General features: G+C 42.5%; 1 protein-coding gene across 3 annotated transcripts in view; it reads left to right on the forward strand.

Annotated features, from left to right (window-relative positions):
- Positions 1 to 26,492, forward strand: part of PCYT1B (phosphate cytidylyltransferase 1B, choline) — a 123,158-nt gene that overhangs the window by 58,340 nt on the left and 38,326 nt on the right. For all 3 annotated transcript variants that reach the window (XM_082718246.1, XM_082718248.1, XM_082718247.1), the window contains exons 3-5: positions 7,716 to 7,832; positions 21,632 to 21,783; positions 24,499 to 24,577. In XM_082718246.1, coding sequence (XP_082574372.1) covers positions 7,716 to 7,832; positions 21,632 to 21,783; positions 24,499 to 24,577 — 348 coding nt within the window. The remainder of the gene's footprint in view (positions 1 to 7,715; positions 7,833 to 21,631; positions 21,784 to 24,498; positions 24,578 to 26,492) is intronic.

A 26,492-nucleotide genomic window follows, 5' to 3' on the forward strand; every position in this document is an offset into this window, starting at 1 on the left:
TGAGCCAGCAGCAAGCTGCTGGGATGAGATTGGGCCCTGGTATGTTTAACCACTAAGCAGTTTACACCCCGAGAATCAAGTTAGAATGAAATGGTGGTTCATTTTGAAACCGCTGTGTTGTGGGGTCTGTGGGACATGGGGTTCTACAGGAGTCAGATGGAGCCAAGGGGAAATCTTCACACTAGAAGAGAAAGTCTCCTGCTGTTTCAGGTGATGACCCTGGAAAGTTATTGAAGAAAGAGAGTTTGTGATGTTGATGGGCACCTGGCTGGCGAGGCGGGAGGGCCCCATTTTTGTTGGAAACTCCTTTATTTCTAACAAAATTTCTAATGTCTAGCATCCATATTAAAATGGGACAAGATGTTAGTTCTTTGATTAGTAAAAAGCACATGACAGTCTTAGACCGCACTCCCATAACCACTTTTTTTTTTGATAGTAGTGGTCCTCCTAGCGGCTTCGAATCCTCTGCTGTTCAAGCAGCCATCCCCTGCCAAGTGCGTGATGGGGTAGATCGGGGCTGGGGCTGGGGCGTCCCCAGCGCATTCCCTGCTGATTCTGCCTGTCCTGGGCCCTCACTGCCAGAGCCACTGTTAAAGAGTGACTAACTATTGGTGGTGCTGGGAGGGAGTGAGCAGGAGATAATCCAAGTATAATTGTTGGTGCATTGTGCGGTTAGTAGAAAACAACAACAAAAAATCATTGCTTTTTTGGAACATTTGATCATTTTCAAGACTACTAAGCAATTAACTTTTTGTGGTGTGGTCTTAAGCATTCCATCAGAAAGACCAAACAGACCCACATTTGGGGGTTATAATGTACTTCAAGATTATAGTTATAACTGAAGTCTTTGTCTCCTTCACTGGCCCTATTTTATGATTTAGTACAATTGCCTACAATATGTTGTACAATTGTCGGTCTGCCCAAACAGGGGCTGGCATATAAATTTTAAAAGAGGTAACGACAAACTCTGCTCATTGCTCTTTGCTCCTGGACGTTCTCTGTGAGCCACAAGAGAAGAAACACAGTAGAACAATTGGAATTGGCACCTTTGATCTTAGCTCAATTAGTCCATCTGTGGAACTAGGAACCTGCAAGGTTTCATATCTACCGGAGACTGAGAATCCCTCCTCTGTCTTGAGATAAAGAGGTCCAGGTGATTGTTTCATAGGCCCCTTTTCATCACAGCTGCCTTCTATCTTACAAAGAAATTCAGTTCTAACTGCCTATTTTCTTTCTCAAAGGGGGATTTGTATTGTTCCATTTCCATGGTGTGTAGAGTTTTCCAAATTCATTTTTTCAATAACTACCTTGATGAAATTTGCCTTGTTGGTGTGTACCTGTACTATAATTTTCTTTAAATATACCCTTGTTTGAGAAGAGTTACTTATTTAGAGAGAATGAGCAAGAGAGAGCACAAGTGGAAGGGGCAGAGGGAGAGAGAATCCGAAGCAAACTTGGCGCTGAGCGCGGAGCCTGATGTGGGGCTTGATCTCACGACACTGAGAGTGGGACCTGAGCCAAAACCAAGAGTTGGACGCTTAACTGACTGCGCCATCCAGGCACCTCTAAATACAGTTTTTTAAACTTTAAATTTCATGTATTTAAAAAGTTAACTTCAATCACTATCAGGAAATGCTGGCTCTAAGTAGAAGGAAATTTTCAAGTTTATCTAAAGCTATCGTAAACTTGAGAAAATCTGTAACTACTAGATGTTTAAAGGTTAATTTTTGTGCCACTGTTTTTGCACAATTGTACACAAAAACAATACTAGTGACTATAATTAATGAGTGTTTAGTACTAATCTCTCTTTTTAAAAAGAATTCATATTGGAATGTGGTCTTTTAGAAGGCGCCATGAGTTAGAAGCAAGAACAGTGAAGTTAGGTTTGTGCTCACGTTGCTTCATAGCTTGGTTGTTTGGTGCTGGGTGAGCTGGTTAACTAGGCTGAGCCTCCCTTGCCCCTCTATGAAACAAGAGTAGTAAGTCCATTCTCTCCCACATACGTTGGAGTTGATGCAAAGATCAAGTGAAAGATACGGACTTTTTTTTTTTTTTTAAAGATTTTATTTATTTATTTGACAGACAGCCATGACAAGTAGGCAGAGAGGCAGGCAGAGAGAGAGAAAGGGAAGCAAGCTCCCTGCTGAGCAGAAAGCCCGATGCGGGGCTCTATCCCAGGACCCTGAGATCATGACTTGAGCCGAAGGCAGAGTCTTGAACACACTGATCCACCCAGGCGCCCCTAAATCATACGGACTTTTAAAGCCCCGTTTAAATGTAGATTAACAGCCATAATAAAAAATGAATAGTCCCCCATTCATTGTTGCCTGAGTCTGAAGGAATACCAAGAAATGCCCTAACAGAGCCCACAGAAATGTGAGTTCAGGTCTGATGCAGCCGCTGATTGCCTCCTGTCTGGCCACGTGGTAGGTGTATGCTTAACTTTTTACTAACTGCCCAGCTGCTTAACAGAGTGACTGATTGTACCATTTTACATTCCCACTGGCATTGTTCCAGCATTCCAGTTGCTCTGTACCCTTGCCAATAATTGGTAGGGTCAATATATTTTTAAATTCTTAGCCACTCCAAGGATATGAAGGAGTCTGTCATTCCAGTTTTAATTTCTGTTTCCCTGATCACTAATGATATTAAAGATCTTTTCATGAGCTTATTTGCCATCCATATATTCATTTTCTTTGGTGAAGCGTCTGCTCAATTTTCTTGCCCTTTTTAAAATGAGGTGTTTTGTATTATTGAGTTTTGACAGTTCTTTTGTATTCTAGATACAAGGCTTATATCAGGTATATGCTTTGCATATATTTTCTCCCTATCTGACTTGCCTTTGTATTTTTGTAAAAATGTCTTTTGATGATGTGAGTTTGAAGTAAGGTCCAATTTATTTTTATTTTTTGGCTTTATAATATGCCCTTTGGGGTTCTAGTCAAGAAAAAAATTTTTTAAGGATTTTATTTATTTATTTGACAGAGAGATCACAAGTAGGCAGAGAGGCAGGCAGAAAGAGGAGGAAGCAGGCTCCCTGCTGAGCAGAGAGCCTGATGCGGGGGCTCGATCCCAGGGTCCTGGGATCATGACCTGAGCTGAAGACAGAGGCTTTAACCACTGAGCCACCCAGGTGCCCCAAGAAAATTTTTATAAAGATTTTATTTATTTGAGATAGCGAGGTAGTGAACGCAAGTGGGGGAGGGGCGGAGCGAGAGAGGGAGAAGCAGACTCCCCACTGAGCAGGGAACCTGATAGGACAAGAGGCTCGATCCCAGGATCCTGAGGTTATGACCTGAGCCGAAGTCCGAACAAAGCTTAATAGACTGTGCCACCCAGGTGCCCCCTACTCGAGAAATTTCTGCCAAACCCACAGTCACTAAGAGTCTCCCCTGATTTCTTCTAGAAGTTTCACAACTTTAGTTCATACATTTAGATATATGATCCATTTCAAGTTAATTTTCATATATGGTGTGAGGTGTGAGGCAAGCAGAGCCCCCTCACTATTTCTTTTGTTTGTAAGTGCTGAATAACTTATAAAAATTTGGAGTGTATGATCCAGGAAGTTAAAAAAAAAAGTCAGATTGCCCCACAGTACTATACCATGGTCCTTCTTTGTATCCATGATTCTTCTTTTTTTAAGATTTTATTTATTTATTTGACACAGGGAGAGATCACAAGTAGGCAGTGGGGGGGGGGAGCTAGCTCCCCACTGAGCAGAGATCCCGATGCGGGGCTCTATCCCAGGACCCTAAGACCTCGACCCGAGCTGAAGGCAGAGGCTCAACCCACTGAGCCACCCAGGCACTCCTGTATCCAAGATTCTTAAATATCATTTTGGTGTTATGTGTAGTTTGTTATATGGAAATTATTTAAAACTGGCAATCGACATGTGCTATACAGATAGTCATTTTACTAGAACATCCCATTTCTCTGATAGACCTCGCTCTGTTCATTCAGGATAAACAGGAATTTATTTGAAATACTTCTAAGAATTTATAATTGTCTCTGGGCAGAAAATTTACAATGCCATTGTATTCATTTTCTATGCCCGAGAATTAGTGGCTTAAAACAATGCAGATTTATTATGTCATGATTTCTGTGGGCTGGGAGCCTGGCTTAGCTAAGTCCTCTGCTCAGGGTCCACCAGGTTGTGTTTAAGGGGTCCCCAAGGGCTCATCTCTCACCTGGAGGCTTGATGGTGATAGACCTGTGTCCAAGCTCACTCAGGTTGTTTCCTCGTAATTCTAAGACCAAAGATCTAGCTTTTTGCTGGTAGTCAGCCAGAGGTCGCCCTCAGCCCCTAGGGTCAGCTGCAGTTCCTTGCTGTGTGGCCCTCTCACTACACAATGGCTTCCTTCTTCGAAGCCACCGAGAGAGAAGGAGTCTTGTAGCAGTTTGGAATGTTATATAGTGTAATGTCATCATGGGAGTGCCATGCATCCTCTTTGCCATATTCACCTGGTTAAAGACAAGTCACAGGTCCCGTTCACATTTCAAAGGGAGGAGATGGCACCAAGGTGTGAACACCAGGCAGCAGGGCTCCCTGGGAAGCACGTTAAGTTCTCTCCACCATGGCCATGGAGTAGTTGGGTTCCCACTTGGGATCATTGCCAAATACCCAGCCTCACCGGCCAGTGGTTCCCAACATAGATGCTCTGGAGAATTACTCCACTTTACTCAAAAATCTGAAACAAAAGATTAAGGTAAATAAATACACAAAATGGAAAAAAATAAACCCCACATTCTTAAAAAAAAATGTAGAGAATTTCAAATGTACACAAAAGTAGAACAATATAATGAACCTTCATGTGTCTGTCCTCTATAGCTAACACCCACCCCCCAAGCCAGTCTTGCCCCATGTATGCCCCCATCCATGGCCCCCTCTTGAATTATTTGAAACAAAGCCCTGAACTTCCTTTCATTCCACCCATAAATATATCTGTGTAACTATCTTAAAAAACCAGTTTTTAAAAACATAAGCATTGGGGCACCTGGGTGTCTCAGTCGTTAAACATCTGACTTCTGCTCAAGTCATGATCCCAGAATCCTGGGATCGAGCCCCGCATTGGGCTCCCTGCTCAGTTGGAAGCCTCCTTCTCCCTCTCCCACTCCCCCTGCTTGTGTTCCCTCTCTCACTGTGTCTCTCTCTTTGTCAAATAAATAAATAAAATCTTTAAAAATATAACGATTATTCTATTTTTTCACCTAAAATTTCACAGTAATTCTTAAATATCACCAAATATCCAGTGTTCCAATTTCCAAGAATCTAACATCCTCATTTACTAGACAGTAGTTAGCTTGAACCTAAATCCAAATATCTATATATTCAGTATGTTGATAAGTCTTTTAAATCTCTAATCTGCAGACCCATTTCCATCTTAATCTTTTTTTTTTTCTCTTGAGGCACTCATTTGTTAAGATGGTTTTTGGTTTTGGGTGTTGTTGTTGTTGTTGATTTTTTTTTTTTTTTTGGTCCCATTTCCCAGACTGGAAATTGCTGACACACTACAATTTTAAAAAGTGAGCTTATTGCAAAATCAACTCCACAAATACTCTTCAAAGGTTTACTAAATGGCCTTTTTCTCGGTAATTATGTCACTTTCTTTACTTTTCTTTCCTCCCTGCTTCCTGAATTCATTTATCTTGATCACCTCTGAATCAATAACAAAAAGTTTTGCAAAACTGCCATCTGCTTTCCCCTGGAATTTATATCTTAAAACAAATTTTCCTCAATTGAATTCAAATTGAATAAGAGCATTGAAACCAAAGATCCCTCATTAGACAGTTTGTTATTTCACAGCATTTTCTATTTATCATGCCTTATTTAGAATCCAGTATAATCCTGTGAAGGCAATTCTGTTTGTTCAAAATGGTGTATAATTGGGAGTAATTGCAATTCCCTATCTGACATAAAGTCTCTTGAGTTTTTTTATTAGAGAAATTTAATTTATTAGAAACATTGTACTGTCTGAATCTATTAATGTACCATTCCTTTTAATTTATATTCCAAATTAATGAGGTTGTACTACATCAGGAAATAATCACAATTTTAAATCTGTCTTAAAAATCATTCACCAGAAGTTTGCATTGATTTCTTTTTTAAATTTATTTTTATAACATCACTATTATACATGCATATACTGGAAAAAGTCAGTAGGACTCCTGGGCTTATTAAAAAAAAAAACAAACCCTGGGCGCCTGGGTGGCTCAGTGGGTTAGGCTGCTGCCTTCGGCTCAGGTCATGATCTCAGGGTCCTGGGATCGAGTCCCGCATCGGGCTCTCTGCTCAGCAGGGAGCCTGCTTCCTTCTCTCTCTCTCTGCCTGCCTCTCAGTGTACTTGTAATTTCTCTCTGTCAAATAAATAAATAAAATCTTAAAAAAAAAAAACCCAATTACTCAACATTCCCTTTCCCTATCTGCCCTCATCCCAATTCTTATTTCCTATAGACACTCAGCATTTGACAATCAACTTTCCAAAATGTGGACATCTCTCATCTGTCCTTGCCTTTCTTGTTTCCTCTGCCCTACGGGATCATACCTGTTATTTTTGGAGGAGGGGAGGGATATAGCCTTTTAATTCTTTCTCTGTAATTCTTGTGGTATTCGGAAGGAAGGAGAGGTAAATGCGGATAAGTTCAGTTTGCCATGTTTAGCTTTTAGTTTGCCATCTTTTCACTTTCTAGTTCCTTCGTTGATAGTCCAGAATGGTGTAAAAGTTGGCACCCAACCCCTCCACCCCCAATGTCTCCATCTTATTTGAGGAGGTGGGTCTTTGGGCTGTCTCAGCGAAGTGTCATCCTGTAGTTTCTAGTGGCCCGGGGGCAGTGGTGAATGTATCTTTCTTCGTCGCGGAATGGCACTTCCCAGAGCACCATCTGGCCCTGGGAGAATGTCTGTTGAGGCCTCTTCTCTCTTGACCTTGATCCCTCAGAGGGACAGTAGTGTTGGTCGCTGGCCTGCAACACGGGGGACCACCCCACATGTCACCTGACTCTTCTATCTTTGGGGCACATGCCCCCCTCCCCAATCTCTTATGACACCAAAGAGTTAGGGAGTGACCTTTGTGCAGTGCTGTGCAGTTTACCTGCTGGCCCTCCGGAGGGCAGTAACCCTGGTGGGTAGCAGTTGCCCATTTCCGTGGTGTAAATACTACCACAGCTGGGCTGGGGCCTCCAGTGGGAGCTGGAGCTGGGAGGGAAGGCGCACGCCTGTCTCTCGGAGCAGCACGAGCAGACGCCTGCACAACGCTGCCTTTGGGAGCAGGTCTCGGGAGTCTTCCTTCAGGACTCTCGGAGTCAAGAATGAAGTCGTTTTTCCTTTTCATTAAGCGATTCGGTTACTCCTGCCTTGCTGTTCCCTCTGGGCAGACTCTGCCAACCTTTTGTCGGCACCCGTGTCTGAATCTGCTAGCTCCGACACCCAGACCCAACTCTGGGTTCAGAGAACTCCATACCACCCTGTTATATCTCCTGTTGGCTTCAAATATGTGTTGTGGGTCGCTCTTAATTCTCTGTTTTTACTCTACTTTGCTCACCTCAGAAGAACCTCTTGGTAGAAGTACTTGTGTGCACGAATAAGAGACTGATGGTACCCGGCCTTGGTGTTTTATCGAGTTGAACCTCCTCATACTGGTGTCCTCATGACAGAAGAATCAGGTCCCCGGGCCTCCTTATTCTGTGGTTGTGTTGATGACACTTTGTTTCTTCCTCAGTTGACAGGCCTGTCAGAGTCTATGCAGATGGGATATTTGACCTCTTCCATTCCGGTCATGCAAGGGCACTTATGCAAGCAAAAACACTGTTTCCCAACAGCTACTTGTTGGTTGGAGGTAAGAATTGCATTTTCTCTTTGTCTAGAAAATTCCTTTATAATGTGCTGTCTGAAAAGGACCCCTTTCAGCGTTCCGCTATTAAAATCTCACATGGTTATTACTTCCATTTCAGCCAATACCGGCTCACTTGTTGGCTGCCTGAAACGATACGTGATGTTTAAAAAGCCATAGGGGAAATGACTTCATGGGATTATACACCACTGACTCCCAGAGAGAGACAGACTAATAACACCACCAAGAGCAACCACTTCATGTTTTCCATGAATGCCTTTCTTCTTGTGATTGAGGCCTGATCACAGTTATGTTTCTCAAATTTTCTGGAAGGTCAGGAGAAAAGTTATGTTAATTTTATTTCAAATCATAGAGAGCCGAGAGCCTTAAGGATGATTAAGGGTAAACAAAGGCATTGCCTGTTTCCTTTGTGTGGCCCACACCGCTTAGGATGATGCCGTGCTAACTGTAGTGGCTGATGATAGCATCGTTAATGGAGCTTAGGTACCGCGTGTTAGAGACATGGAGATTTATATACCTGGGGAATTTTGGTTCACAGGGAAGGAGATAGCTTACTTCATAAGCTTGGGAGTGGTGAGGTGTGGAGGAAAATTTTGCTCCTCCAGAAGGCCTACTGATTTCAGTTTGGGTAAGGGGGATAGTACCTCCATCTCACCTTCCTAGCTTCTGGAAACACCATATTGTTTCATGGTCATCGGTTTTGTGCCTTTAACTGACTTTGGCACCGTCAACACTTAAGCCCCTACCATGAGGAAGAAAGTGCTGCTAAGAGACTATGTCTCTGTTTCTAAAGTATCTTGTTACCCTCTGCAAGTTTAAGATCACATTTTGGATATTTGAGAGGCACCTTCCTCCCAATTTTACTGAAGATGGTGACCACGTGGTTACTGAATGGAGTTCTTTCCAGAAGGAAGAGATGATGAAAGACAGTGAGTACTGGACAGGCCTCACAGAGGACACCCAAGGCAGGCAGAGAACACCTTTTTCGTTCATTTCTGGTTCTCTCGAGGGGAAAACCATTTCTGAGGCCCTGAGGAGACCCCTGCCGTGCTTTGGTGACTGAAGTTGGGAGGTGGTTTGATGTGGGTCACACTTAACGGGAACACTAGCCATGGCTGTGCACGAGCCTGTTCAGGGTGATACCAGGGCCATGGTATCAGCTCGGTTCCTGGGCATGGTATCGCTGTAGGAGACACATTTGGATAAACGTATGGACACATATGGTCTTCCTTGGAGGTGTGTAGTAGTTGCCTTCCTCGAAAATGCAGCATCTATCACAGCTATTCCAGAAATACTTTGTGATTAGAAAGAAAAAGAAAGTGAGTTTCTAGACTCAAATGACTTAAAACAATAGTGCAGGGACACTCAGAAATCCTGCGTGTTGTTGCACGAATCTCCCATGAAACTGCCCCACACCCTGCAAGGGGTTTAGCAGCACTGGCGTCCTTCCCTCGAAATGCCAGTGTCTGCCTCCAATCATTGTGGCAACTAAAGATGCCCGACAAATTTCCTGAAATGCTTCCTAGGGGATGATGAGGCCCCCCACTGATAGCCATTGTCTTAGGCTAGGAGTCCTCAATCACAATCCCTAAAAGAATTTTGAAAAACTAAACACCTCTTTGCAGTTTTTTGAAGTTGACATCTAAAATTTTCCAAGTTTAAATAGCTGTGAAAGATGTAATTTCTTTAATATTAGAAGTATTGACATTTTCAAACCTCAAACTTTTAAAAAAGATTTTATTTATCTGTCAGAGAGAGAGCACAAGCAGGGGGAGCAGCAGGCAGAAGGAGAAGCAGACTCCCCACTGAGCAGGGAGCCCGACGCAGGACTTGATCCCAGGACCCTGGGATCATGACCTGGGCTGAAGGCAGCTGCTTAACTGACCATCCCCTCAATAAACATTTTTTTAAAGATTTTATTTTTTCATTTGACACAGAGATCACAAGCAGGCAGAGAGAGAGAGAGAGAGAGGAAGGGAAGCAGGTTCCCTGCCAAGCAGAGAGCCCAATGCGGGGCTCGATCCCAGGACCCTGGGATCATGACCTGAGCTGAAGGCAGAGGCTTTAACCCACTGAGCCACCCAGGCACTCCAACGAGCAAGTTTTTATATGGGCATAAGTTTTCAACTCCTTTGGGGAAATACCAACCAAGGAGCGTGATTGGTGTGTTGTATGTTAAGAGTGTGTTAAGTTTGGGGGCACTTGGGAGGCTCGAGTGCTTGAGCGTCTGACACTTGGTTTCAGCTCAGGTCATGATCTCAGGGTTGTGGGATCGAATCCTGAGTCAGGCTTCGTGATCAGTGCAGAGTCTGCGTGAGGCTCTCCCCCTCTGCCTCCCACTTGCACTTGTGCACTCTCTCTCTCTCTTTCTCTAAAATACATAAATAAAATCTTTATTTTAAAAAAAGTATGTTAAGTTGTGTAGGAAACTGCCAAACAGTTCCAAAGTGGCTGTCCCATCTTGCATTTCCTGCAGCAGTGCGTCAGAGTTCCTGTTGCTCCGTATTCTCACCAGCATCTGGTGCTGTCATTGTTTTGCATTTTGGTCATTAATAGGTATATAGTGGTATTTCATTGTTGTCTTGTTTATTCCTTGGTGACGTAAGATGTTGAACATCTTGTGCTTACTTGCCATCTGTATGGCTTCTCTGGTGAGGTGTGTGTTCAGATCTTTCGTAATTTTTAAATCTGGTTGTTCATTTTCTTATTGTTGGGTTTAAAGTGTGCCTTGTATAGTTCCCTTCCTCTCTCCTGCCTGCCTTAATCTCTTCTGAAGAGAGACCTTAATCTCTTCTCTCTTTTTCAATTATTTTTCTCCAGTCTGTGGTTTGTTTTCTCTGTTAACGTTGCCATAGTTGCTTATTTAATTCTAGGGGATTTTTCTTTGGAAATTCTTTCAAATTTTCTACATAGGTGGTCATGTCATCTGTGAATAAAAATGGTTCTATTTCTTCCTTCCCAGTCTGTATACTTCTTGTTTCCTTCTCTTGGCTTATTGCACTAGCTAGGACTTCCCCTACAATGTTGAAAAGCAGTGGTAAAAGGGGATGTCATTGCCTTGTTCCTGATCTCAGTGGGAAAACTTCAAATTTCTCTCCTTTAAGTGTGATATTAGCTATAGGTTTTTTTGGTAAGTAGTGTTTATCAAGTTGAGGAAGTTCCTCTCTATTCTGTTTTCTGAGAGTATTTATCCTGAAGGAGTACTGGATTTTATCAAATGTCTTTTCCTCATCTATTGATCTTGTGGTTTTCCTCTTTAACTTGTTGATGTAGTGGATTACATTAATTGATTTTCAGATGTTGAACCAGCCTTGCATACCTGAGATAAATCCCACTTGGTCATGGTATGTAATTCTTTTTATATATTGATGGATCTGATATATTAATATTTTGGTTAAGAGTTTTGCATCCAGGGATGCCTGGGTGGCTCAGTCGGTTAAGCATCTGCCTTTGGTTCAGGTCATGATCCTGGGGTCCTGGGATCAAGTCCCACATCAGGCTCCTTGCTCAGCAGGGAGCCTGCTTCTCCCTCTGCCTGCTGTTCCCTTAGCTTGTGCGCTTGTGCGCATGCGTGCTCTCTCTCTCTGACAAATAAATAAAATCTTTTCGGGGGTGTTGCATCCATTTTCATGAGACAACTTGGTCTGAGGCTTTGGTTTTTTTTTCTTACAATATCTATTTTTGATTTTGATATTAGGGTAATGGGGCCTCAGAGAATGGGTTAGGAGGTATTCCCTCTGCTTCAGTCTTCTGGAGGAGATTGTAAAGAATTGGTGTAGTTTATTCCTTAAATGTTTGGTAGAATTTACCAGTGAACTCATCTGGGCCTGGTGTTTTCTCATTTAGAGGGTCATTAGATATTTTACTAAATTTGGCCTATTCACACTGTGTTTTTCTAGTGTAAGTTTTTTTTTTTCAGACCTGTGACTTTTTAAAAGATTTTATTTATTTATTTAACAAATAGAGATCACAAGTAGGCAGAGAGGCAGGCAGGAGAGAGGAAGGGAAGCAGGCTTCCGGCTGAGCAGAGAGCCCGATTCGGGGCTTGATTCCAGGTCGCTGGGATCATGACCTGAGCTTCCGGAAGGCAAAGGCTTTAACTCACTGAGCCACCCGGCACCCCTCTAGTGTACGGGTTTTTTTGTTGTTGTTGTTGTTGTTTTTTTGACAGAGAGATCACAAGTAGGCAGAGAGGCAGGCAGAGAGAGACAGGAGGAGGAGGCAGGCTCCCTGCTGAGCAGAGAGCCCGATGCAGGTCTCGATCCCAGGACCCTGAGATCATGACCTGAGCCGAAGGCAGAGGCTTTAACCACTGAGCCACCCAGGCACCCCCACCCCCAGTGTAAGTTTTGACAGCTTGTGTCTTTCAAGGAATTTGTCCATTTTGTTTAGGCTATCAAATTATTATCCTTTTAATGTTCATGAGATCGACAATAATGCCCCCTCTTGAATATCCCATATTAATAATTTGCGTATTGTCTCTTTTTTCTTAGCTTAACTAGAGGCTTATAAATTTTATTGATCTTTTGACGGAACCAGCTTTTGGATTCATTGATTTTTCTCTGTTGATTCCTATTTTCAGTTTCATTCGTTTCTGTTCTGATTTCTTATGCTTACTCTGGATTTAATTTGCTCTTCTTTTTCTGGTTTCCTAAGGTGGAAGCTTAGATTGTTGACTTCAAATATTTAGACTTTTTAGACTTTCTTTTTTCCCCAATATATGCATTTAATGCTACATATCTCCCTCTAAGCTGTTTTCACTGCATCCCACATATTTTGATAAGCTGTGTTTTCATTTTCATTTACCTCAAAATATTTAAATATTTCTGTTGAGATTTATTTATTTATTCATTTATTTATTTTTACCTGTGTGTTATTTTTAGCAGTGTGTTGCTCAATCTCCAAGTATCTGGGGATTTTCCAGCTATCTTTCTGTTTTTGATTCCTAGTTTAATTCCACTGTGGTCTGAGAACACACATTGTATGATTTCTATTCTTTTAAGTGTGTTATGGTGTGTTTTATGGCCCAGAATGTTGTCTGTCTTGGTGAATGCTTCATGTGAGCTTGAGAAAGTTGTGTATTCTGCTGTGGTTGGATGAACTAGTCAGTAGATGTCAATTATATTCAGCTGATTGATGGTGCTGTTGAGTTAAACTAAGTCCTTGTTCATATTCTGTCTGTTAATTCTATCTGTTTCTGATAGAGGGATGTTAAAGCTTCCAACTATTATAGTGGATTCATCTATTTCTCCTCGCAGTTCTAACATTTCTGCCTCCTATAGTTTGACTCTGTTTTTCAGCATGTCCATTTTAAGATTTGCTATGTCTTCGTGGAGTGTTGACCCTTTTATCATTATGTAATGTCTCTCTCTTCTTGATAACTTTCTTTGTTCTGGAGTCTACTCTGTCTGAAATTAATGTGCCTACTTTCACATTTTTGACCCTTTTTAATGTATGTATGTTTTCATATTTAAAGTGGGTTTTTTGTAAACAACATTTGTCTACAACAAATGTTTGTTATGGACATCAAATGTAGACATCTTGTTTTTTGATCCACAATTTCTGCCTTATAATTGATAAATGTAGACCAGATGTGTTCCAAGGAATTATTGATACAGTTGGTTTAATATATACCATATTTTTTTCTGTTTTCTATTTGTTGGCTTTGTGTTTTGTTCCTACTTGTATCTTTCACAATTTTTCTGCCTTTTGTTGTTTTAATTTAACATTTTATGATTCCATTTTCTCTCCTTTCTTAGCATATCAATTATACTTCTTTTTTCACCTTATTAGTGGTTGCCCTAAAGTTTATAATATACATTCTAAACTAATCCAAGTCCACTTTTACATAACACTATACCTTATGAAAACAATATTTCCTATTTCTCCCTCTCATCCCCTATATCATTGTGTTCATTCATTCATAATTGATTATTGCTGTTACTATTTTGAAAAAACTGTTCATCTATTAGATGAATTAAGAGTGAGAAAAATAAAATGTTTTGTCTCATCTTATTCGTTCTTGAATCTTTCTCTTTTCTTTTTTTTTTTTTTAAAGATTTTATTTATCTTTCTCTTTTCTTTATGTAGATTTGAACTTCTGACCCATCATTTTTCTTCTCCTAAAGAAGCTTTAAAAACACTTCTTGCAAGGCAGGTCTACTGGAAAGAAATGCCCTCATTTTTTGTTTGTTGGAGGAGGTCTTTATTTCTTCCTCTCTTTTTAAGGATAATTTTACAAGGTACAGAACTCTAGGTTGGTGGGTTTCTTTCTCTCGATACTAAATATTTCACTCCAGTCTCTTCTTGCTCCCATTGTTTCTGTGGAGACCTCCATTGTATTTTTATCCTTGCTCCTCCATAAGTAAGCTGCTTTTATCCTCTGGATTTGCTTGATATTTTTTTCCTTTGGGATTTTTCCTTTTGAGTGTTCTCTAACATTTAAATGAGATGAGTGGGATTTTTTGATTTGTGGATGAATATATTATTGCTAGAATGAGACAGGGTTTAACACTGATTTATTCTTCTTCCTTATTATAGATGTAAGTGCTAAAATATTTTGTTTACACAAATATTTAGATGGGAATGGAAGAAGTTTGTTATAGAGATGTCATTCAGTCTTTGAACTCCTGAGTTATTTGCCATGTATCACAAAAATAATTTATTGTCAACAAAATAATTTTAATGGTCTATCAAGTGATAATTTATTAAGCCCCTCTTTCCAATTTGATGCAAGCAGTGGGTTAGAAATGACCTCACCTGCGAGATTTGTTTCCAAGCGATGAAAATCATTTGCTTTCTTCCTTTCTGAGAAGTAGAAGAAAAAGGCTTTACCAGGACTTAGTTAGTGATTCCTAATTATAACCTTTACTCTTTTACTTCAAAGCAACGTGCTTAACCAGATATACCTGTAAAGGGTTGGGGAAATGAAAATATTGGTAATTTTGTTATATATTTGTCAATTCAATAATTTTTGATAAAACAGTTTTACCATTTTTTAAAACTTAAAAAAAAACCTGGAGGGGCACCTGGGTGGCTCAGCGGGTTAAAGCCTCTGCCTTCGGCTCAGGTCATGATCCCAGGGTCCTGGGATCGAGCCCCACATCAGGCTCTCTGCTCCGCAGGGAGCCTGCATCCTCCTTTCTCTCTGCCTGCTTCTCTGCCTACTTGTGATCTCTGTCAAATAAATAAAATCTTAAAAAAAAAACCTGGAAATCTTGGGGCTGCAGTTTTTGCTTACTAAATCTACAGAAAACACCACCTAACCTAATCAGCAAAGGTAGTCCTTACTGTTAAACCTGCTAAAAAACCTGGAGAAAAAGTCTTTTCAGTCCAAATATGTTCATGTATTTCAGGAAGCCTTATAAAAACCACTGAGAAATACATAATAGAATGCATTGTATGAAATAGAATCAGTCAAGATTAAAATTACATAGCTCTAATAAGTTGTAAACAAGACAATAAATCATTATGCTTAATTTATAGTAATACAATGTAATATATAGGTAAAATAGTACCATATCTATAAGGAGGGGCATATGATAAGAAGACATGTTATTTCTTCTCTAAATATTAGAGGGGTGTGTATGTGGTGTGTGTGTGTGTGTGTGTGTGTGTGTTAAACTCTGGTGTTTGGCTTTTGGGGGAAATTAAATGAAATCAAATTAAAAATCATAAATGACTTATTTATCTTTATTAGGTACCATGGGTATACTTCCCCTGTGTATTTAAGAATAGAAAAAGGAATATATTGCTAAAAAAATAATTTGGTAGTACATAATTTGTGCTAGGAGGAGACAGAAAATAACAACACATTTTAGGAAAGGAAATAGAAAAAGGATTTTCTATAAATGGATTAAGTTTTATAATGTGATCTGATAAAATAGATTTTAACTTCCATTTAAAATAATGCATATGAAATCTGAAAAAAAAGCACGTAAATGTTTTATCCATGTGTTTATTCCAAAATATTTTGAGCAAATTGATAATTCGAGAAAATATGCCAGTTCCATTTCTACGATGCAGTGGTATCAGCCTACACAGCTTTGCCTTACTGAGATGATTTTGAAGTGAAAAGCTGGGAAAAATGCTTACTCTTAATTAACTAAAAGAGAAAAGGCATTTGTAGGATTCAATGTGAGTATTGAGAATAGCTGGAAAAATGCTTACCCTTAACTACATGAAAAAGCCATTTTTAGCATTCAATATTTCTTTGCGTTGCTCCTTTTGCTTTGAATTCCTGGGCCTTATCCCTCAAGATCCTTGTGTCCTTCGACAATAGTTAGGGGAATGAAAAGGCACAGTTGTTAGGCAACAATTTACATTATTCCCCACTCTACTGTAATTAGTTTCCAACACCTGGCTTTACCTATAACAGAAATCTTTGTAAGACAGGAAGCTTGCTTTTAGAGATTCATGGTGTGTGCTGTAGTCATTAAGCAAGATTTCCCTTCAGTTTGGCCTGGAGCCTTAACTCCCTGCCCCTTGCAATGCTGCACAGTAAGATTTGGATGGTGTCTTTCTTCTGGATAGTGGAGTAAGGGTGGTTTTGGATACACAGGCTTCATCCTGGACCATTAACTGTAGGAAAGTGTACCTTTGGAAGTTAAGGATCTGGAAATTGAGTCCTTTAAGGCTTCTTGTGTTTGGTTAGCCCTTAGAAAGTCTTGGAGTACCCCCCAGGGGTATGTGTGCCCTAGTTCGAAGACCATTACCTTTAGACTATCTTCTATTGAAATTGAAAAAATTTTAAAAAAATTGAAAAAATTTTATTGAATTGAAAGAACCCGCTGTATTAATGGTGGGGCCCCGTATGTCTACAGGTGGGTTTGCCGTCAGAGCTGCCCTGGCTGGAACAAGGGCTCTGCTCACAAAATCACTGTGGTCAGGGCGAGTGTGCAGAAAATGTTGGCAGAACACCTGGCATTTGGTAGAAATAATTGCTTCCAAGACCAGAAACTGTGATAAGTGGAAGTACTACAACCTGAGGCAAAAACCAACACAAAATGTCATGGTGTACTATGATTATAACATCTGCATTTCTAATTTTTAAGCACTACGGCCAGTAATAATTTGAAAACTCATTTATGTAAGCTTACCTCGTTGGCATTATTTTAGTGAATTGAAACTATCAATCGTCAAGGGCTTTTTTCAATTTACTTTAAAAGCTAATGTCCTTTAATAAAAAACAGGTGTTGGCAAGGATATGGAGAAAGGGGAGCCTTCTTACGCTGTTGGTGGGAGTGTAAACTGGAGCAGTCACTCTGGAAAACAGTATGGAGTTTCCTCAGAAAGTTAAACATAGAACTACCCCACACCCAACAACTGCACTACTAGATTTTTACTCAAAGAATCCAAAAATACTAATTCAGAGGGAAACATGCACCCTGATGTTTATAGCAGCGTTATCTGCAATAGCCAAACTATGGAGACAACCCAAGTGTCCATCAACTGATGAATGGATAAATATGTGGTGTGTATATTAACACACACACACACACTCTGAAATATTAACGCAGCTGTCAAAAAGAATGAAATCTTGCCATTTACAACAGCTGGATGGAACTAGAGTGTCTTATGCTGAGTGAAATAAGTCAGTCAGAGAAAGACAAATACCATATGATTTCGCTCATATGTGGAATTTAAGAAACAAAAGAGCAAAGGGAGAAAAAAGGCAAACCAAGAACAGACTCTTAACTCTAGAGAACAATCTGACCGTTACCAGACAGGAGAGGGGATGGGGGCGGGGCATGGGTGAAACAGGTGATGGGGATTAAAGAGGGCAGGTGTTGTGATGAGCACTGGGTGAGGTAAGGAAGTGTCGAATCACTACACGGTACACCTGAAATTAATATAAACTAAAATTTGAATTAAAATGTTAAAAAATAACATAAGTTAATATCATTTAAAAAGAAGTCAAGAAATTAAAATTTATATCAGAATTTTTTCCCTAAACTATTTTTTAAGACTATGAGTCACCAAATACTTCTACCTCATAGGAGGGGAATAAAAAATATCAACGATAAATGTAACACTACTCCTACTATAGTAGACATAAATATTACTCTGTAAACTAGACATAAATCTTACTCCTTTACTTGTACTTTAATTGAAATCAAATATTCTGCTAGGACTCCATTTGCCTGACTGTCGGGAAATAGAGTCTCAGTCCTTGTTGGGCTGTCCTCGCCTCCCCAAAATCAAACGAGATCCCCAAATGTTCACGGAAACAAGAGGAGGGTTTTCAGTCTCGAGCCCGGCCCTGCTGAGCCTGTGCACGGTGAGGCACCTGTGGTCTGTGCTCAAGTGAACCCCAGAGCCCAGGGCACCATGTCATCGTCCCTCTGGGGGCTCTGCCACTGGCCCTTCTGCTTATGACCCTTCTCCTCAGACCTTTGGCCTCCTCCTCACTGGGAGAACTCTTCTCTTGCTTTGTTTCTTCCCTTACAGAATCCCTCTAATGGGTTCTGGCTTGGAGAAAACAGCAGCCAGGGAGGCAGGCTGTGTAACAGCAACTTGAATTTCACAGCTTCTATGGGGGAGTTGTACCAAGGGACTGGGCACCTGCTTGGAGTGGGAGCAGGGAGAAGACAGAGCTCAGAACACAAGTGAATACCCCCAGTGCTGGTTTTATACTACTATTAATAAATGGCAAATGTTATTAAGCATTACTCTTTCCTCAGATGATAACATTTAATTATCAAAATTTTGCCATGTTTTGAAGACCGAAGACCGAGTCTTAAGAGACAGAGTGACTTTCCCAGTTTTAAGTAGCAGAGCAGGGATTAGAACCCAAGTCTGGTTGGCTCCAACGTTCATCCCTTAGCTTACATTTTCTCTCCTGCAGAGTACTGGTAATATTTCATTTTGAGCCCAGTGAGCTCTCGGGATAGGTTAGCTACAGTACGAGCTCCCGGGTAACTCCTCAGATTCGTCCATGGGACACCATTGCTCAGAGCTCTCCATCTGGTTGTTCAGAGTGCATTTGCCAAGACCAAAGAACAACAGTGCTGCTTTGGGCGTAATTAATGTTTAGACAATAACTGGTCAGCATGTTCAGCTGCTTCTTGAGGTCACTCCTGGGATATGAAAATAGGACCCCGGATTGGCATAAACAGGATGTTTGTTGTCTTTGTGCTCTGCCAGGAGGCCATGATTTCGGTCATCTAGAAGTTAGACCAGATTGCTCAGGTGCAGGTTCAAAAGGGGAGAGGATATGGTCGGCCTAGTTTTGTGTCATTTAAAACAGAAAATGGATGGATCTGAAATCCATTTCTGCTGAGTATGAATCTTGAGGTAGTGTTTAATAAAGTCCTAACAGAACATTGAAAAGGTCTTGGGTCAATTTTTAAATTGTATATCTTTAGCCATAAGTAAATAAATAAAAATTTAAATTGTATGTCTTGATCCCTAAATATCTGGATCCATAAATGTCTTCCTGGTGAGGGCCCTCTTCTTGATCCAGAGTTGTTCCCTTCTTGCTGTTTTCTCACAGGGTGAGAGGCACTCGGGAGCTCTTTTATAAGACACTAACCCCATTCATAAGGGATCCAACCTCAGGACCTAAGCACCTCCCAAAGGCTTACCTCTAAAATGCCATTACCCTTGGGGGTTAAGATTTTAACAATTGAATTCGGGGGGACACATTCAGACTGTAGCACCCACTGAATCAAAATCTTGGCAGTGAGACCCAGGCATCATTGAACTTTCTGAGCCAGCCACGTGGTTCATGGTGTTTGGGTAACATAAACAGGTACAATGTTTTCTTTATTGTGTTCTATCCTCTTTAGGTCTATACAATATCTCAGCAGGAATATATAGGAGATGTATAGGCATACACATGGGTATCTAGAGACATACTAGTCTCTTAAGTAAATATATATATAGTTGAAATGTGCCTACAGATAAATATTATTTTAAATCATAGTAAACGTTAACGGAGCATCTGTATACTTCAGGCACTGTTCATTCATTCATTCATTCATTCATTCAATAAATGCTTGTTAAGAGCCTACTACAGGCCATCAGAAAAGGAAACAAAAGTCCCTGTCTTCAGGGAGCATGTATCTTAGTAGAAGGACATCAACAGTAGAATTCACGAAGACAGTTGCATGGTGAGGAGTGCCATGGCAAGAGGTAAAACCGGAAAGGGATGGCAGCTGGCAGCTGCGGGGGGCCAAATGCAGTTTTGATAGGACGGCTGGGAACCGTCGAGGGAAGGGAAGAAGTGGGCTCTGTGGCTATTCAGAACAAGGCTGTTCCAGGTTGGGGGAACAGAAAGTGCCAAGTCCTGACCTGAGCAGGAGCCTTCCTGCTGGCTTCAGAAAACAGCACGGAGGCCAGGGGCTGGGATGAAAGAAGGAGATGCCATCGGAGACGCAAGGGACGGGCTGAGGCATGGGTCTCGGGTGGGGGGGGCGGGGGCTGTGGGCCACTGGAATTGTTTCCCTTTACCCCCGAGGGAGACGGGAAAGATTCTGAGCCTCAGAACGACTGTCAGACAGGTTTTAAGGGGGATCATTCTGGCCAACAGGAGGATACTGCTGGGGGTGGGCAGGGCTGGAACAAGAGCCAAGTTAGGAGACAAGGGCAGTAATCCAGGCGGGGAGAAGTTGGGCAGGCTGGTGAACAGGGGAGTGGGGAGACCCACGTGGCTGGCAGGTGCACTCTGAAAGGGGTGCAGCGGGTCTGGGTCTGCTGATGGTTTGGAGGTGGATCGAGTGAGGGCTGCCCTGGGAGGTTTGCCACCGATGCTGGCTGTGGCCGTCGGCTGCACTTACTCTGTGACTAGACTGGGTTCTGGATGTGGGTCATCCTTTGGTTCCAAGAAAATAATTATATTTTTGCTTTTAAAACATATATTGAATGCTTAAATTTTGTAAATTCGTCATGTGTACATAAAACGTCTTACAAGGCAGTCAGGGTGGTCTGGCTGCAGCGGGACCTTCTCCAGGTTATTGGTTAACCGGGACTGGAACCACAGTGACATTTCTCACTGACACATAGGAAAGCTGCCTTTCCCAAGAACAAATATATTCAGAACAGAATAATGAATAATATTTCCTGTTCTGTTTATTTCAAAGTAAGCCCTCAAAAAATCCTTTCTAAGGTTAAGAATGGATGATATTAACCCCCACTGGGAGATTCAGGAACCTGTGATCTAGAAAGGAAAGAAACGTTACAAGGACGAATTCTGCTAGACTAGATCTTCTGTTTTATGACTTCCTCCTCTTGATTGTGTGGTCTGATGTGTAGTGACTAGACCTCAGTCCGGGGAACAGAAGTGTGTGTGCCCAGGCACACATGCCTGCAAAGCAATCACACACACGGTTACTAAGTACAATGATCTAGCAAGGGAATTGGAACTGATTGTTCAAACCTTCTGAAACTCGGGCTTTCTGCTTCCTTTCTTTTTCTGTCTCTTTCCTCTCTCTCTGGTTATTTGGCCATTTTTTTTTCCCAAATAGTATTTTTTATCAAATGGCGGAATAGGAAAATAAAAGATACAGAAGTCACCTTAGGTAGTGTGAAGAATAATTTTAATAAAAGTTGCAACAGAGAATGAAATTGAAATTAACATTAAAATGGAATTCTTAATTGCTGATGGATTTCAGCTTGCTTTGTTTTCCTGATCCTTGGTTCCTGTAGAAAAACAAGTCTGATTACGTGTGTACCAAGTAAGGCTGAGCTCCTTTTGTTTTGCTGAATAAGCCCTGAAGGCCCAGGATGGCAGCAAGCAGGGCCTGGGCCAGGTAGCAGCCTTTCATGCGTGTGTCTCTTTTCAGTTTGCAGTGATGACCTCACCCACAAATTCAAAGGCTTCACTGTGATGAACGAAGCAGAGAGATACGAAGCTCTCAGACACTGTCGCTATGTGGATGAAGTCATTAGAGATGCTCCGTGGACACTCACCCCAGAGTTTCTGGAAAAACACAAGGTACTTACTCTTCCATGTTCTCTAAGTAGCAGAACTAGAGTCTGGTTCTGCAGCCTACATGCGAAAAGCCCAGAAGCTTCTACTCCCTAAAAGAGGTATCACTTGATACGGCACCTGTCTTCTGCCCAGGCCTGGGGACTGATATCCTCTCGCTTCCTCACTGTGGGTGCTAGAGCTAGACCGTCCACGTCCAAGTGCGGCTTCTCTCCCTTCCTAACTGTGGGACCTTGAGCAAGATCTTGAACTTACTTACTTAAACTGTAAAGTCAGGTGATGGCAGTACTTCTCCCATGGGCTCGTTTTGAAAACCTAATGAGATCATGTAAGTAAAACACTGAACACTAGCTGGCCCATAGCCAGAGCTCCGAAACGTCATTGTCATTACCACACTGTCATCATTACTGATGCTTGTATATTCGCAGGCATCTTTTGCAAGGAAAAAAGGAACACGCATTATATCCAGAAGGACACAGGTCAGCTTTTAAGGAAAGAACTTTATATCTATGATTTTGTGACCCTGAGACTCCTACTGATAAAAGATTTTTATTAGTTGAAAACACGAGAAATTCTTTTGATCTGCATGAAATTATGTGCTTTGTGTCTCCCTACCAGCCCCACATTAGGAGCTATTCTTTCCTTTTATAAGCCGTACCAAAAAAAAAAAAAAAAAAAAAAAAAAATCCACAAGATGAAGCTGTTCTAAGAGTTTTCTTTTCTATTTTTAAATTCCCGATGCAGAAGAGGAGAGAGAACACTGATAAATGTGCATGGGTAATAGCAGAGGAGATAATTTCCCAGCAAGAATAAAAAGCAAAAGGAGAAACTACAATATGATTTGCTTCCAGCAATCACTAACACATTTTTACTGAGCATCTATTGTATGTTCGGCTTGTGCCAGGCACGATGGGCGTTCAGATGAGGGTAGTGACAGCCACTGTCTCTGATTCACCGCGTGCCAGGCACTGTGCTGAGGGCTTTGCTCCTACGTGAATCACATTAAGTCTCATGGCTACCGTGAGACTTTGTCATCGTCATTGTTATATATCAGAGAGGAAGAGGAATTAAGTTTGAGTCCCGAGAATGGATTGAATAATAACAGTGACTGAGTGCTTACTATGTACTGGTTATCGCTTTTAGCACCTTTCCATCAGGACATCGTTCAATCTAGTGATTCTCAACTGGGCTTGAGTTTGTCCTCAAGGGACATTTGGCAGTGTCTGCAACATTTTTGATTGTTGCAGCAACTGGGTGCAGCTAGGGGTGCTACTGGCATCTAATGGATAAAAGCCAGGGCACCCCCCCCCCAAGAATGATCCACCTTAAAATGTCACAGGTGTCAAGGTTCAGAAATGCTGATTTAATCCTTACGGCCAATGTATGATTTCTCTAGCTGGTAAGCGGTGGGGCAGGTGGATGGTACTGCTGCTGTAAACTACCTCTCGAGGTGGAGCCAAGCCTCGTTACAAAGGGCTTCAAAAGCCAGGCAGCAAGTTTTGATTTGATGGAGTAGGAAACAGGGAGCTAGGGGAGATTAGGAGGAAGGAGGAGGACACGAAGAAACCCGGTTAAGGACCTGCCTCCCACGTGACAGGTGGCTTGGAAAGGAGACAGCAGTGAGGAAGGGCAGGCACAGGCTGGAAGCAGTAGTCCAGGTGACAGGGCCCTGGATTTCGTGTATCAGTCGTGGAGAGGACCTACTGGGTGCGTGTGCGTGCGGGGACGTTCACTTGTACGCATGTGCATGCGCATGCACACACACACGCGCGCGCGCATATACCACAGGGGCCCTGGGGGCTTTTGTGCCTGGAGACTGAAGCAAGTAGGGAAAGAAGCCCAGTTCCAAGGTGTTTGGGGCCTGGGTACATTGGGAAACTGGAGGTGCCGCGAGGAGGGGACCCCTGTTTTCAGGCTGAGTTCAATTTCAAATAGGTTGATTTTAAAGTGACTCCAAAGGGTGGCAAAATAGAAAAGGGTGATTTGGGGCAAACATGACAGGTTTTCTAGTTTCGGCAGCCTTCTGTCCCAATGGAAACAGTGGAATAGGTCCCACCCGCCTAACAAGGTGGTTAGGGAGCTCAGATCAAAAAGGTGTGAATTGGTTTTTACCATATAAAACATGGATTAAGTGTGAGGGCCTGTTGCCATCAGTGGGACAGGAAACAGAGGTTTGGGTTCCTTGTCATAGCAAGGGTGATTAAAATCTGAAGCATGAATAAATTCTCTGAGGAGGAAGTTTAAAGACAGAAGGGCAGAAGCCCTAGAAAGCCTCCTGTCAGAGGAAAGAGAGGGCCCAGAGAAGGAGACCAACCAATCTAGTTCCCTTTATCTCCTGGAAATGGAGACAGTTGGCAGGCAGTACCTTTCAGTCAAGGAATCAAAGGCACATTGTAAACTGCTTGTTTCAACTGCTTTATCATGACTGCTTTATTTCAAAAGGCATTTGCACGCTGGGAGGCCTGGGTGGCTTAGTCAGTTAAGTGTCTGCCTTCTGTCCAGGTCATAATCCCAGGGTCCTAAGATCAAGTCCCACAGCGGGCTTCTAGCTCATTGGGGAGCCTGCTTCTTCCGCTACCTGCTCTCTCTCTCTCTCTCTCTCTCTCTCTCTCTCTCTCTTTCTGTGACAAATAAATAAAATCTTTTTTTTTAAAAGTTAAAAAAATAAAAGGCATTTGCACATCCATCCCAGTGATGACGTCACTTCTCTCTCTCCAACAGATTGACTTTGTGGCCCATGATGATATACCCTACTCTTCTGCTGGTTCTGATGATGTTTATAAGCATATAAAGGAAGCAGGTGAGTTCCCTTGTGCTCACCTGTCCACCGCATTATAACTGTCAGGTATAATAAGACACCCCTGCCCTAGTCTTGTAGCATATACATGGAAGGCACTGGAATTTCAGACGTCTGCCAAGTAGCCTTTATAAGCTTCTGTTGACATGCGCGAAGACCCAGTCAAAGGACAGACATCATTTAGGTATTTATAGAAGAATTAACTCGAGCACCAAAGTACTCTTTGCTGAACCACGAGTATACCAACTTCTAGTGTGTGGCTCAATTTTAGGGCTCATCAGACAAAAATCATAGGACCTTATTATTTAAAGGGCAATCATTTCCCTCATTCATATTTAGAATTCAGAATGAAATTATTTTATATTTCCAAGAAAGTTCCTTCCAGAAGACAGATAACTGGGTCATTAGCAATCTGGACTCCTTATCTCCAAAGTCAGTCCTCTCACCTGTCATTCTGTCACATGATAGTAATGTCCTCAGGTGCCACACGCAGAAGCAAAAAAGGAATGGGTAAATGTTTGGGAAATCAGGTAAAATACTTCCTTCACCAAACTGGTAAGTGCTGTCATGTAGGGCAGGCATGGTGCCTGAGCTTTGGAAACTGTTCCAGCTGTCACCAAACATTTCTTTGAAGGTCAGAGACTAGTCTATCCCAGGGAGTTACTGGGGGGCTGGAGAGAGGCAGGTTTCCTTCCATTGGAGACTCCCTGGGGTTCATTGCTTTGCCAAGTTCTCTGTCCCTATTCCTTCGCCGCTGAGGACTTGAGGGAAATCACTGTTGGGCATCGTAACAGATCCGTGGTTTCCAGCCTCAGCGGGATTCTTGATGTTCCTTGATAACATTCACTTTCCTGACCTGATGTACCTGTAAGCGCTGGCACCCTCGCCTCCCCTCTGCATCCTGCGGGAAAGGGGTAGGTTGTCTGTCCCAGGCTGACTTCTCTACCTGAATTCACTCCTCCCTTCCTTGAAGGCTGTCTGCTTTAGGCCTCCCCTCTTTGGTGTGCAGGGTTCTCACTCTCCAGCAGCTGCTTCGCAGTTTACTACTGTTTGAGAGTCTACAAAAACAAAATAACAGAATCCCTCTTCTGCCCTCCCTCTCCCTTCTCCAGTCCCATCCTTGTTGCGCCATCCCTCGCCGGCACCTCGCAGGTGGACCCCCCCGCCCCGGTCATTGCTCAGCTACCTGTGCCCTGACTTCTGTCCCATCCTCCCTCAGTTCCCTGATGACCTTCAGCCCACCCAGTCTAGTGGCTTCTTTGCTGTCCTCCTCTGGCTGTAACAACCCTGCTGACCACTCTCCTCTCCAAGGTGCTCTCTTGTCCTCTACTTCTGGGACCTTCTCTTTCCCTTTAGTCTCTCTCACCACTCCCAGGTTTTGTGATTGGGTCTTTGTCCCTTGGCCCTGCCCAATCTCTCCATCTTGCTAGCCTGGGCTCTGCACCGCTTTGCTCAGGTCCTGAACTCCAGGCCAGTGGAGTCCATCCTAGTGCCCGGAAGCACCCCCACTTAGCGCCTTGGTTCCGGCTCTTCTGTGGGCCCGGCATGCCCTTCCTCTGGGCTTCCACGCCCGTTCTGTGCCCAGCTAAGGAGCCAGCCCTTGACATGCCTCTCTCCTGGGGGCGTAATTCCACAGCACTACCCCCCCCATCCCTGCTGAGATACTCTTTGCAAATGCATCTTTCTCTCCGCTCCCTTCTGACGGCATCCTGATAGTGCGTGGGCCGGCGTGCATGCCGTGTGTGCGTGCGTGTGTGTGTGCTAGAATGAAATGGTGCGGTCTCTGCCATGTCTCCTCCATCTTCCCATCCCCAGCAGAGCCCCTGGTATGTGTGTGGTGCTCATTCAGTGCTGGCTAAGCAAGAGGGCGCTTTTGATGCAATCTGATGGGGACTCGGCTTAGGATGGAGGCCTTCTG

Source organism: Mustela nivalis (genome assembly GCF_964662115.1).
Source record: "Mustela nivalis genome assembly, chromosome: X".
Classification (NCBI taxonomy): Eukaryota; Metazoa; Chordata; class Mammalia; order Carnivora; family Mustelidae; genus Mustela; species Mustela nivalis.